At 53.9% G+C, this 12,265-nt stretch overlaps 6 protein-coding genes across 7 annotated transcripts; 2 read left to right on the forward strand and 4 right to left on the reverse strand.

Annotated features, from left to right (window-relative positions):
* Positions 1-1,103: 1,103 nt before the first annotated feature.
* Positions 1,104-2,973, reverse strand: IUM83_02401 (Cytoplasmic dynein 1 light intermediate chain 2; the record flags this gene model as incomplete). Its single annotated transcript, XM_067926314.1, has 8 exons — positions 1,104-1,157; positions 1,235-1,776; positions 1,856-1,922; positions 1,998-2,063; positions 2,139-2,189; positions 2,264-2,440; positions 2,553-2,647; positions 2,721-2,973. 8 exons carry the CDS (start codon positions 2,971-2,973, stop codon positions 1,104-1,106), a joined length of 1,305 nt encoding a protein of 434 aa, XP_067796661.1.
* Positions 2,974-3,269: 296 nt separating this feature from the next.
* Positions 3,270-3,470, forward strand: IUM83_02402 (TKL protein kinase; the record flags this gene model as incomplete). The annotated part of the gene is made up of 1 exon (XM_067926315.1): positions 3,270-3,470. One exon carries the CDS (start codon positions 3,270-3,272, stop codon positions 3,468-3,470), a length of 201 nt encoding a protein of 66 aa, XP_067796662.1.
* An 811-nt stretch (positions 3,471-4,281) lies between these two features.
* On the reverse strand, positions 4,282-5,635 carry IUM83_02403 (Homoserine O-acetyltransferase; the record flags this gene model as incomplete). Its single annotated transcript, XM_067926316.1, has 2 exons — positions 4,282-5,548; positions 5,625-5,635. The coding sequence occupies 2 exons, from the start codon at positions 5,633-5,635 to the stop codon at positions 4,282-4,284; spliced, it is 1,278 nt and encodes a 425-aa protein (XP_067796723.1).
* A 245-nt stretch (positions 5,636-5,880) lies between these two features.
* IUM83_02404 (RNA polymerase III transcription factor TFIIIC) lies at positions 5,881-9,031 on the reverse strand (the record flags this gene model as incomplete). Of its 2 annotated transcripts, XM_067926317.1 has the most annotated exons (7): positions 5,881-5,884; positions 6,065-6,207; positions 6,336-6,499; positions 6,578-6,680; positions 7,227-7,398; positions 7,996-8,848; positions 8,911-9,031. In XM_067926317.1, the coding sequence occupies 7 exons, from the start codon at positions 9,029-9,031 to the stop codon at positions 5,881-5,883; spliced, it is 1,560 nt and encodes a 519-aa protein (XP_067796565.1). The 2 variants fall into 2 exon arrangements, with proteins under 2 accessions (XP_067796565.1, XP_067796566.1); XM_067926318.1 differs by lacking the exon at positions 5,881-5,884 and having other exon boundaries at positions 6,010-6,207; positions 6,336-8,848.
* A 117-nt stretch (positions 9,032-9,148) lies between these two features.
* IUM83_02405 (uncharacterized protein) lies at positions 9,149-10,192 on the forward strand (the record flags this gene model as incomplete). Its single annotated transcript, XM_067926319.1, has 5 exons — positions 9,149-9,341; positions 9,436-9,580; positions 9,731-9,835; positions 9,913-9,983; positions 10,065-10,192. 5 exons carry the CDS (start codon positions 9,149-9,151, stop codon positions 10,190-10,192), a joined length of 642 nt encoding a protein of 213 aa, XP_067796716.1.
* Positions 10,193-10,464: 272 nt separating this feature from the next.
* Positions 10,465-11,466, reverse strand: IUM83_02406 (glycoside hydrolase family 17-like protein; the record flags this gene model as incomplete). Its single annotated transcript, XM_067926320.1, has 1 exon — positions 10,465-11,466. The coding sequence occupies one exon, from the start codon at positions 11,464-11,466 to the stop codon at positions 10,465-10,467; it is 1,002 nt and encodes a 333-aa protein (XP_067796660.1).
* Positions 11,467-12,265: the final 799 nt, after the last annotated feature.

Consider the following 12,265-nt stretch of genomic DNA (forward strand, 5'->3'; position numbering starts at 1 on the left):
CTGAAGACGCAACTTTGCATACGTGGTGACGTGGTATTCCACAAAGGGGACCCAGCCAATTCCATGGTCATCATCAGTCGAGGCAAAGTCAAAGTAATCTCGCCGGATAACGAAGGGCTGTTGGCTGTGCTCAAAGCTGGATCGTTCTTCGGGGAAATCGGTCTGCTGCGGCATATGACTCGCTCATGCACCGTGCTTGCAGGCACCTTCTGCGAGCTCAAGTCCTTGGATAGAAGCGATGCTGAAGAAATCTTCGATGCGTATCCCCATATTCACGATCGGCTTTTTGCCGAAGCAGAGAAGCGTCGTCTAGATACTCGACTCAAAGCACGTTTGTATAACGTCAAAGTTTTGGACAATGCTCACGCTGTCGATGTCAGCAGTATCGTTGAGGTGCCTGGTACGGGCGGTACCAATAATCAGCCGTTTGTCCACGGAGCTGCAGAGGAAAGGTCTCCTGCCGCCCCTATGTCATCTTCCGGGTCCGGTAGTAAACCACACAAACTTGTTCGTGGTAACTCGTTCCAAACGGAAGATGGCATTGCTGTCAACAGCGAGCTGGATACGATGAGCATCAACCTTGACGAAATATTGCGATTGGTCGAAACGCTAAAAGCCACACAAGGCCGTTTATCTCGCGTTCAAGAGCGGCGACAGTCTATCCACCTTGCGTTGAACTCTCCAACACCCATCAACAGTATCAACTCGGTGCTATTCACGCAATCACCAGCCCGACCTGACTCGCGTGCAAGCACACGCAATCGAGACTCGCATCACAGCATAAACGGCAGTGGGAATCAAAGCAGGAATTAATAGTCGACATACTACAGTACTGTAGTACTTGCCAACAGATGAAGTACAAGTAGCACTTTATCATGATTGGCTTTGCTTCCGTTCAACATGCTGACCAGAAGCAGAGCTGCAGCTTGTAAATATTTTGGAGACCAGAAGCGGGACTTGAAACTTCATAGAATAAACATCAACCAAGAGTTATCAATGCAAGAATTTGATGGGGATTCATTGTTTCGGCATAGCCGAGAGCACCAAGCATAACTGGCATTCGAAAAGATCTCCTTTCACGCAGTCACCGACACGTATCTTCTCTAAGCTCCTGCACCCTTCACTTCCTCACCCAATGCTTTGTCGCTCTTCTCCTTCTACAAGTACAGCGGGCGAAAATTATGATTGTATTAGCCCACAGGGCACCAGAATAATGGATGACAACAAACCTTACCTTTTTGTCACTCATCGATCGTGAAGACCTGGTTTTCTCCGGACGACTAAGCAGGTTGTTAAAGAAGTTCTGCAGATGCTTCGAACTCACATCCTTCTCCTCACGTTTACGGCGATCAGCAGCCGCACGGCGAGCGACTGCTGCTTGCTCCGCCTTTTTGCTTGCTTCAATGCTTTGCTTTTGCAACTCTTCCAGGCCTGCACCAGCTGCCTTCTCCAGCTTTTCCAGCCATTGCTCGTGCCCATCGACGCGGATGTCCGATGCAAGCAACGCAGTAGCGTCTTCTGCGTCTTCAGTTGGTGCAGGCACGATTTTCTCGAAGGGCTTGTCAGTCGGCCAACGAGCTTGCGAACCGACCAGACTCTGATTTACGAGTTCAAAGGAGTCGTATCCGGACGGGATAAACAGGCTGTTGTGATCAACCAGCTGCGGCGGTTCCGTGAATTTGAATTGGGTCGGATACGCACGGTGCAGGATATACTTGCGGAGTGTATCAATATTGGATCCAGTTTTTGCGGATGTGAAAATCACCGAGGCGCCGTCTACCAGTCGTGTGAACAACAACATAACACATGTCAGAATAATAACTCAGTAATATACATCAGAAACCAATGACTTTACATCGGATAGCAAATTGGCGAAGCGTGTACTCGATGTAGTCCATCTTCACCGAATTTTCTGGCCGCAACTAATATCATACAGCACACCGTTAGCTTTAACCATCACGATATGCCATCCTCACTCCATAACACGAAGAACCTACATCAGCCTTGGCCACTACGATCACCAAAGGCACCCCCAGATTCTTCGACAACACACCTTCCTCCATCTATCAACAGGCCAATAAAAACATTAGCCAGCAACGCCTTCACCTTCAACAAGTCAATAAAATGGCCAAACATACAAATTCATTCGTGGACGTGTCCATCGGCGTCGGCGCAGAATGGTCGACACTCTTCAAACAAAAAAGAATCCACGACAGTATCAGCATCATCCATCTCCTCCACTTCATCTCTGTATCCACCGTACCGGGTCTTCGTACGCCAGGATGTGCTGCTTGATGGCCGCGTACAGCTCGTTCCTCGCCTCGGGCGCCAGCTGATTGATCTGCTCCAGCAACTGGCCTTCCAGCGCCGAGAGCCACTGCTCCAGCGAGCTCTTGATCGTCCACGGGCGCGACAGGTCCAGCACGATCGCCGCCACCGTCTACAGCACAACCCCACCAATAAATAAATAAATAAATAATTAAATAATAATAATTAGTGGGGCCCCTCCCTCGCTCGACTAGCACGTGCACTCCTGCTCTCCGGCCCCGCACCTTCTGCAGCGTCTGGGGCTTGACCGCGATCTTGATGAGGTCCTTGAGGGTCAAGTCGTTCAGGCTCCACGTGCCGATGTGCGCCATCACGTCCTCTACAGCGTCGAAACAGCACGTTAAAGCCTGCGTTTTATCCTATTAAACGCGTTTAACCCGTGGGTATCGTACCGGAGGCGTCGCCACCGCTGTCCTTGGCGCGCGGGTCCAGCACGTCCAGCGTCTTGAAGGCCAGCAGCGTGTCCACGGCGTGCGCCTCGTCCGCGGCCTCCGCGGGCGCCAGCTTGGCCTCGTCCAGCCGCGCCAGCAGCGCCGACTTGCCGCTCTCGGCGTCGCCCACCACCAGCAGGTTGGCGGCCGGCAGCTTGGAGCGCACGGAGCAGTCGCGCAGCATCTGCTGCCACAGATCCTCCCCCGACGCCATGGCTCGAATGCTTCCTGCGCTTTTATTCCCGGAGTGATGGTCACTGCAAGGTGTTGTGGACGGTTGGTGTGGCTTGAAGCGCTTTGTTAATTACGATCTCCGTCTGCACTTTTGTTTTGTTGATGTTGAAGTTGTATTTATTATAATGGGACCTTGCCAGACTTTAGTTGCTGTGCGGTCAGTATCAGTCAGCCCAGCGCCACTCACATCTTCCTCGTCAAGAACTTTGGTCTTTTTCTCCGATGTTTTGCTCATGTCTACTGCTGCTAGTCGTAAATGCGACCAAATACGACGGCATGGCTGGCTACCAGGGCAGCGAGTGCAACGAAGCAGCACTGTACGCGACGTACGCGAGGCCGAATGGAGGCTGCGAGGACAGCATTTGCTACGAGTACGAGACCGACCAGCGAGCGCCGACCGAGTGTTCCAAGGAAAACTACTTGCAGGACATGAGGGGCTTCTTCGGAAGCTCGTCGTACATCACCCACGAGGTCTGACTGTTTGAGTTTGCGGTGGGTTTCCTCGCGACCAACTCGTGCCTCGGTGGGAACTTGACTACTGGGCTGTACTACAAGGGCATTGTAAATGCAGACGGATCGGCGACAGTGATCCCATATTATGTGCCCGTCGGCTCGCAGGGCTCGATGAATGAGGACAGCTCCTGCACATCACATTTGCCACTGCTAAAAGAGACCAGCTCGGCAACCACACCTGTGTCCGAATTGGTGATCTCAGCGATTTTTACGACTATTTCGCCACCGACTCGGTGAATTTGGCTACCTCTTACCAATGGAACAGTAGCAATGGCGGCAAGAGTAGTGGCTCCGGTGGGCCAAAAGCAGTTGGAGTATCGGACTCCAGCTCGAGCAGCGAAGTGATGCTAGGTGAGCGATACGGTGATAAAGCGGATACGTTTTCATTTGTGAGGTTCTGTCGGAGTTGGATGTACACACCTTACCGTACCTTCAGGCGAAAACGGAGTCGTGAGTCTGAGGGGCGTGAATTAGTCGACGCGACTTTGTTTCAGAGGGTGGGTTAAAATGGAGTTTTCGTACTTCAGCCCGGATTCACGATTAGACTTCAACTGGCATTGGCGCATGCACTATGACGGTCAAGCGTGAATCGTGAATCGACGTGATATTTGTTCGTCAGCGCAGCATGCTGTGAGTAGAGCTTAACCTTGCTGGATGTGGCCAGCAATTTCAAGATCGTGTAATTGGACGAATATTTCCGATGATTGTAAACTGGGCATTGAATTTGCACGCATACTCGATTTGAAATGACACGGATCGGCGACGACGATAACACTTAGAGACTGCTGTAGCGGTGTAGTTCGTGTGGGAGGGTGCTGCTGAGCTGCTCCTCGATGAACTCGCGAACAAGTGGTGCGAACACATCGAGCTGCATTTGGCTGTTGAACATGGCGTCGTGGCCGAACTTGGAGTCCACCTCCACCAGCTGAGCATTGTGACCGTACGACTGCAGGATGTTGACCAGGTTACGCTGCTCCTGGATCGGGATCAGCAGGTCCTGTTTGATGCCGATGATGAGCGAGTCACACGAGATGCGGCTCGTGCCCTCGGCCAGGTTCTGAGCGTTGCGACCCAAGTTAGTAAGGTCCATGGCCTTGGACAGCAGCAAGTAGCAGTTGGGGTCGAACACACGCGCGAACTTGTTGGCTTGATAGTCCATGTAGCTTTCAACGTCGAAGGTCGTCGCTTTAAAGTGCATGGGGCCCGTGGGGTTCCACTCGAAGCGAGCGTCAAACTCCTCCCGCGAGCGGTAGCACGTCATGCCCAGCTCACGCGCCACCTTCATGCCTTCAAGAGGCACACCGGGAGTGTAGTTGCCACCATCGTACGCCGGATCCGCCATGATAGCATGGCGTTGCACGCGTCGGAAGGCGACTGTGCCGGGCGAGGTGTGGTGGGTGCAGGCGAGGCCCACCAGTCGATCCACGCGGTCCGGGAATTGAGCTGCGAACTCGAGAGCTTGGATTCCACCCATACTGGCACCGATGACAGCGTGAACACGGTCGATGCCCAGGTCGTCCAAGACCTTGGCGTGGCACCGAGCCATGTCGGCCGGTGTCAGTTGGGGAAATGAGGCCTTGTACTTCTCGCCCGTGACCGGATTCACCGTCACAGGCGACGTAGCACCGTACGGGCTGCCCAACACACAAGGACTGATAACGCGGAAGTACGACGTGTTGATGGCCTTGCCAGGGCCGATGATATTTTCCCACCAGCCGGGACGTGCATCGTCGCGGTTTGAGGCAGCGTGGCTCGAATGTGAGAATGAAGGAAGCACTAGAATGGTGCGGTTTCCGGGTAGGGAACAGTCACCCCACTGCTCCCACTCGATCGTCAACTCCGGCAGAGTGCCGCCCAGTTCCAAAGGGAACTCTTCCTTGAGAATGGACTGGTACTTGTTGCGGGTGAGAGTGATGTTGGCGTCGCAGTGCTTGGGGTCAACCACGTACGAGCGTTGTTGCTGCCCGGCTTGGTTCAACACGCATAGGCGTCCAAGTTGCGAGGCCGCGGGGCCATGACGAACGGCGGTTTGGAATACACGGCTGCGAGAATGAGGACCATGGACTTTGTTGGACCGAAAAACAAGTAATGTAACCTAGATTCCAATATCGAGCGTACCGAGCCAGCATGCTGAGGTCTCTCTCTTTCTCTCTTGCGCGCCACTGGGCAGAAGGCTGAATGGGCAAGCCTCCGTTCAGGCATAAACAGGATTGCTCGCTGTCTGCAAGTTGCAGTCACTTGTATCGCCGCTTCACGAGCCCGTCGTAGGCCGCGAACCGTTCGCGTCACCTCGGGGGTGTCCGAGGCACCCATGCACCCATGGGTCAATCGCCGGTACGCTGGACTACGCTGGCGTCTGGGCACTTTTGTCCAGTTATCTGCTTCGTCGGGCTTGAATCTGCTGAGCCCAGGCGAGCCTTTATCCGATAGTTAAATATTTTGCTATGAGGTACCTGGCGAGGTCGTTCGCGCCACTGAGAAGCCGCACGCCCAAACACAACGGTCATGTCAGCAAACTCGAGCACACACGAATTAGCCGCAGACGACCGATAACGCACCTTTGTTTGTAAATGAGAGATAGGTTGTAGGCCGTTTCTCGGCAGAGCAGATACTCTGGTGGCACCTCACGCTTTTGCTCCTTGCTCGAATCGAAGAAGCGAAGAACTCGCTCGTACATCGCGATCGCCAAATGAAACAAGCCCTACAATAGCATAACACAACACCCAGTCAGCGCGTGCATTAAGAGGCACCATGGTGCGGAGACGATTTGCCGCAAGCTCAACTGCGCCAGGCATCAAAACATGAACCACCGGAATTTAAGATACGTACGAGTTGCTGGTGGGCGCGACCGATGTTGTACCAGGCTTCGACTTGACGAATCTCCGTGGTGATGTCACTTGGGGCGGCGACACGGGTGCGTTCGTACTGCTGCAGGAACGCAAACGCCTTCGCCACCGTGTGTTGTCGGTCATTAATAGTCCGCTGCATGGAGGCTGACAGGAACGCCAAGCCGATGCAAAAAAGCGTGAGGGGATCATTTGGATGCTTCTGATGAGCAAGCGTCAGCTCACCCACCGTTAGGGACGCAATATCCCAGGCCGATGACTGGTGGCCGGCAAGTAGAATGGCTGGGTAGCTCTCGGGGTCGTCACGCAATAGCTTGGCCAAGAACTTCTGGTGCCACGAAAATACGCCGGTAATGGCGATCACGCGCGAGAACAGGTTCCAATAGCCCAGGTTGTGCGGGTCTTCCATGATATTCAAGCGCGCGCACTCGTATGCCATGCGGTTCTCCTTGAATTCGAGAGCGATCACAAGCGCTAAGAATCGGAGCTCGAACCGCAGCGTAGGCTTAGAAATTTTGTCCGATGTGTTCACATCTGTTAATAGTTCAATTGCAGCCACGTACTTGCCCAGTTCGGTGAGTGTCTGGGCGACGTCGATCACCAAGTTGTAATATAGTTGTTCACCCAGCGCTCTCGAAATCACTATTTGCTGCGCCACGCGCATAACAATACCCATGAACGACTCACGTTGTCTCGAGTCTGTAATATCCACCAGGTACTGAGACTTGAGCACCTGAAACCCCATTGACTGTGCATCGCTCTCGGATATTACATCGTGTGGTTCCACCAAAGGGTTCTTCACTCGGCCAGATAACCGAAATGATGTCTGACTGAGAGAAGTAAGAATGATCGGGATGCCGACTTGGCACAGCACCTCAGCCTCGCCTGACAGCTTCTTCAGGTGACCCCACTCGATCAGCAATTTGAGACGGATGCCATTCTCCATAGCATCAACCGATAGCGATGGGTCAGGTGCCATCTCCATTCTGGTTTGTTCCTCAGCATCCTCATCGTCATCGTCTGCTTCTTCCTCTACTTCCATGTCACTGTCTCCAGCACCGTGCGCATTCTTTCCATTATCATCTCCTTGGGCGGAAGCTGTGTCCTGGTCTTTACTTTTCCGCGAAGTATTGATCCAATATGGGCGGATGGGAGGTCGCATCGTCTCGGGCAAGTACTCCTTCAACAGAGCGATACCCTCAAGCGGGCTATTTTTCTTCCTTGTGGCCTGCATAGCTTTCAACATCAACTCGGGATCGACTGTCAAGTCGGCCGATGTTTGCTGATGAGCCAACGCTTTCTCGTAATACTCTACAGCCACATCGTAGATGCCTAATCGATCGTGACACTCTGCGAACTTGATCCAGATTTGCTCCACAGGAAACTCCTCGCGGCCTAGTAATTGCTGCAGAATTGCTGCGGCCTCACGGTCCTGGTCTCCGAGAGCGATATACGCGTCGGCTACATCAAGGTAAAGGTCACCGAACACCTCAACATCCTGAGCGAATAAATGCGTGAACATGGATTCTGCTGTGGCGAAATCTCGTTCGAACAGGTGGCATATACCGTACTTCACGGCAATATCAAGCGGCAAGCCACCTGGATCTCCCTCAACCTGGTCGGGGTCTTGAGCAGAGGCATACCGCGCATGCAGATGGTGGATCACTTCGATGGCTTCGCGGTACTTCTTTAGCGTAATGTACAAATCCGCCAGCATATTCACCGCATTGAGCTCGTACTTGGACGAGTGCAAATTCCGCGTCGGGTCCAACGTCGCTGCCTTCTCAATGCACATTTTCAGCGCGTCAACCGCCTCATCCTCCTGCTCGTTGCAATGGTACGCCTCCGCGATCTGAATCCACAGTGACAGGTCGTTCGGGATGAGCACGGTGAGCTTCTTGAACACCTCTGCCGCGCGTCGATTGTCTCCTTGCTCGCGACAGAGCTCTGCGTAGCTGAAGAGCGCCTCCTTGTCCTTGGGGTCGGCGCTGCTGGCCTTCTTGAAGCAGAACAGCGCCTGGTCGAAGTTCTTCTCGTCCTTGGCGATGCGCCCCACGCGCTTCCAGAGCTCCGCGTCCTGCGGCGTGAGCGTGCACGCGATGAGGAAGAACTGAAGCGCCTTGATGCGGTCCTGCCGGTCCTCGTAGATCATGCCCAGCGTGTGGTACGGGTCCGGGATGGTGGGCGCCTTCTTGATGAAGTCCTTGAGCAGCGTGATGGCCTCGTCGTACTGGTGCGACGCGTACAGCATGTTGGCCTCGCCCAGCACGTTGGCCAGCTCGGGCGGCACCTTGGCGGCCGTGACGCTGCGCTTGCCCGTGGGGCCTCCGCGGCGGCGGCGCCTGCCCTGTCGGCCGCTGCCGCGCCGCCTGCGCTTGCGCGACTTGCCCCAGAGCTGGCGCTCGATGTCGGAGTCCTCCTCTTCCTCCTCCACGGCGTCGTCGTCCTCTTCGCTGGACGGCGGCACGTACGCGTCGTCACTCTCGTCCGCGGGGCCTGGGAATGCGCGTTTTAGTGGGCTAACGCAGGGTTTTAGGGCGTGTTTGAGGGCGAATTACCGTCGGACGCCTGGTCCTCCTCGTCCAGCAGCTCCATCTGCGCGTCGATGCGCCCCACCTCGTCCTGCGGCAGCTCCTGCGCGTCGCCCATGGCCGCCTCCAGCAGCGACCGGAACGACATATTGCGCACTGCCAAAAACTTGACTGGGGCAGAGCGACGCGGTGTGGCGTACATCATATTAAGTTCATCTGGTACTGTGTACCGATTTGTTTTAGGGTTTCTTGCAGTTTTGAAATAATGGAGGGCAGAGTGAATGTCGGCAACGAGCTCTCGTGGCCGGAGGTGCAGGAGATCTGCGGCCAGCTGGAGGGCATGTTCCACGAGGACGCGCACAGGGACGCGCAGCGGCTACGCGTGCTCGTGCAGAGGCGCAAGGACATCGCCAGCTCGTTCCTCAGCCGCCAGAGCGCGGCGCAGCGGCAGCTCGCGCGTACGTTCAAGGAGAATAACAATATTTTTTTGGTTATCAGTAACGTATATTATTTGAAAAATAGATGCATAATAATTCTTATTTGTGCTGACAGACCTGCGCGCGAACCTGAGCGAGTGGGAGGAGAAGGAGCAGGCGGCCAAGGAGCGCAACGAGCAGCTGCACAAGCGTCTGCAGGAGCTGGACGCCATCAAGCGCGACATGACCGTGCAGCTGGACCGGTTCCGCCTCAACGAACAATATCCTCCTCCCCCTACATTTTTATTATTCTTTTAGTTTTATTCTATTGCTTGCTGGCTATGACCAAGTTGCAGTGTGGACAGCATCAAAGCTATGGTGGTTTTCCTTAACGTTGCATCGCCTTTTTTTTTTCGGTTGCGGGGCTTCACGACGTCCAAGGAGTCGCTCGACGTGCTGCTGGACAAGTACGAGGAGGCGAGGCAGGAGTTGCTGCAGTACAACGCCGCGCATCAGAACGACATTCCCGTGGCAAAGTACGTCGAGTCTGGACGCTGTGGCTGGAAGGTTGAATTGCTGACAGATGGGTCCTGTATCTGGTTGGGCAATGCAGGAACAAAATGGCGCTCTACGCGTCGGTCACGGGGATTCGATGGGATTTTAGCGAGGCAAAGGTTGCTGGAGGTGAGCGTTCTGTGAGTGTTGTGACCAGATCCTGAGGTCTAGAAAGGCTTACCTTCTCCGTTACGCGGACGCGACGAACAGATATCCACGTGCCTGCAATGCAACGCATTGCCAGGTTCGAGGTTAACCCAGCATCGGATTTTGCAGTGGCGAATGCGTTGTGGGACAAGATCGACGAGGCGTTTGGTGACATCGAAGACGACCTGTAGATGCAAGGATATCCATTTTTGTAAATGAATGGCGTGCTGCTAATGCGCCGCTGGTCTCGAAACTTATGATGCATAGTAGTACTACAATTTGCAACGCGATGTATATTGAGTCCATTTAGGTAACTATCGACCTCGATGTGCACACGAGTTGCTAATTTTTTCTGTAATTGTTTGCATACGGCAGTGTACCCAAATGCTGTTTTACGTTTACAGTAGATAGCAACTGTGAGCTGCAAGGGTGATTTGGGAATGTCAGACTACATATAGAGTTCTCAGCGGAGCTTTTGTTGCGCCGGACTTGCCAACAATCGCGGGTAATCGGAGTCGGTGCTCTTCGTCAACCGATCGTAAGTAAACAGCCCAAAGTGTTTCTCCAACTCCACCGTGCCCATGGAAGTATCATCGGGTCGACGGTCGAAGAAGGCGAACCAAAACTTGAGCGGGGCAGAGCTGGCACTGGAAGCAGTTTTGGGGACCCAGTTGTCCACCGCGTGGTAGTACTTGATCGACTCAGAGAGCGAAGGCGTCACGCCGGAAACAGTCGATGTGGCGCCTCCCGTAGGGAATCCGGTTTCGTAGAGTACCATCTTCTTCGAGGAGAACTTCTTTGCCATGGCGTTCCAGGCTGAGTCCAAAATCGCGACAGGTTTGTTCGTGTTGTATCCGCTGTCGAAGAACGGGTAAATGTTCACACCCAGTACGTCCAGGTTGGCTGCTAAGCTGGCAGTCTCCTTGTCATAGGTCGAGTCCAAGTACTCGGTGATGCGTTGCACCGTGCCAAACTTGACGGTAGCTGCAAGTTTGCTCCCCAAGGCGGACTTGATCGTGGAAACGATCTTGAGGATATCGGCTGCTTTCGTCCCGCTCATCAGGTTCTCGTTGCCCACCAGGATAGTCTTCACAGTACCCGGGTAGTTCTTCACGGCAGCTACAGCGTTTTCCATTTCAACCGACTGCCAGGATTCACTCGTCATGAAAACGCCAAGGTGCAGCTTCACGTTGTTCATGGCAGCATACTTCGCCACCGGGACGCCGTAATACTGCGAGTAGTAGGTGCGCGCGTCCGTGAAATAGCGAGAGACCATGGCGAGATCCATGTCGATCGACGCCGCCAGCTTGGTAGCGTTCAGCACCTCGGTTTCTAGCAACGGGTAGTCCAGCGAGTGCATGGGGTCGTAGGTCGTGGCCATGTTGTTGTACGCAGCGGCCGAGAACGGGGTGCTCACCGCTATGGTAGCTGCAGCAAACGCGAAGGCTGTAGCAATCGCGACCATGACTTCAAGCGGACAGGTTCTTGAGCGGAAGCGAATTGAAAAGTGAGAACTGGGAATCGAGCATCGATAGGAGGTGATGCAAGCAAGACCTCTTAGCTACATTAGTGTAGTGACCGCCATGAAAGCGTTACATCACGATAACCACGAGATATCTGGCCATGTCCGTGCCTACCCTTGGCATGGAGAGCACTCGCGAACGAACACCAAAGTCAAATCGACTAACGCATTGAAAGCGTCCAGACGAAAATGGTAGGTACCTATCGCATACGACTACTTCAGGTGCTACTAATGATCTTCAGTTCACTGTTGTTTGGCTGCGTGGGGAAGTGATACGGTCGTTTCCTTGCCCGTCGTGTAAGGCAGCAAGGCAATCATACTTCGGGTAAAGATGACGATAACGAAGTTCCACAGCAGTGCTGGGATTCGCAACGCAAGACGTCGTACACCTCCTCAGCGTTCAGCCCCTTTACAGTGAGATGAAGTACATGCATCACCCACAAGAACGGATGAATGAGTGCGCAATACGTTGAAATTGGTGCAGTTTTATCTAAATAGGGGAGATACCTTGAAGTACTGATTAACGTTATCTTGCACCCTCTTGACTGGGTGTTTCGATTTCTGACAGGGGATGGAGGAAACTTCGGGATCTACCCACCTGGAATTTGTTTGTGCAGATACCAGAGCTCGCAAATGGCGATTTTCGGGTTACCCGCCCCGCCCGACCGCATCTCTTGGTTCACCTCGGGTACTCGCACCCACCCGACAGCGACTTTCGGGTACCCGGACTTACCCGGCCTGT

Source organism: Phytophthora cinnamomi (genome assembly GCF_018691715.1).
Source record: "Phytophthora cinnamomi strain GKB4 chromosome Unknown Contig16, whole genome shotgun sequence".
NCBI classification, from domain to species: domain Eukaryota; phylum Oomycota; class Peronosporomycetes; order Peronosporales; family Peronosporaceae; genus Phytophthora; species Phytophthora cinnamomi.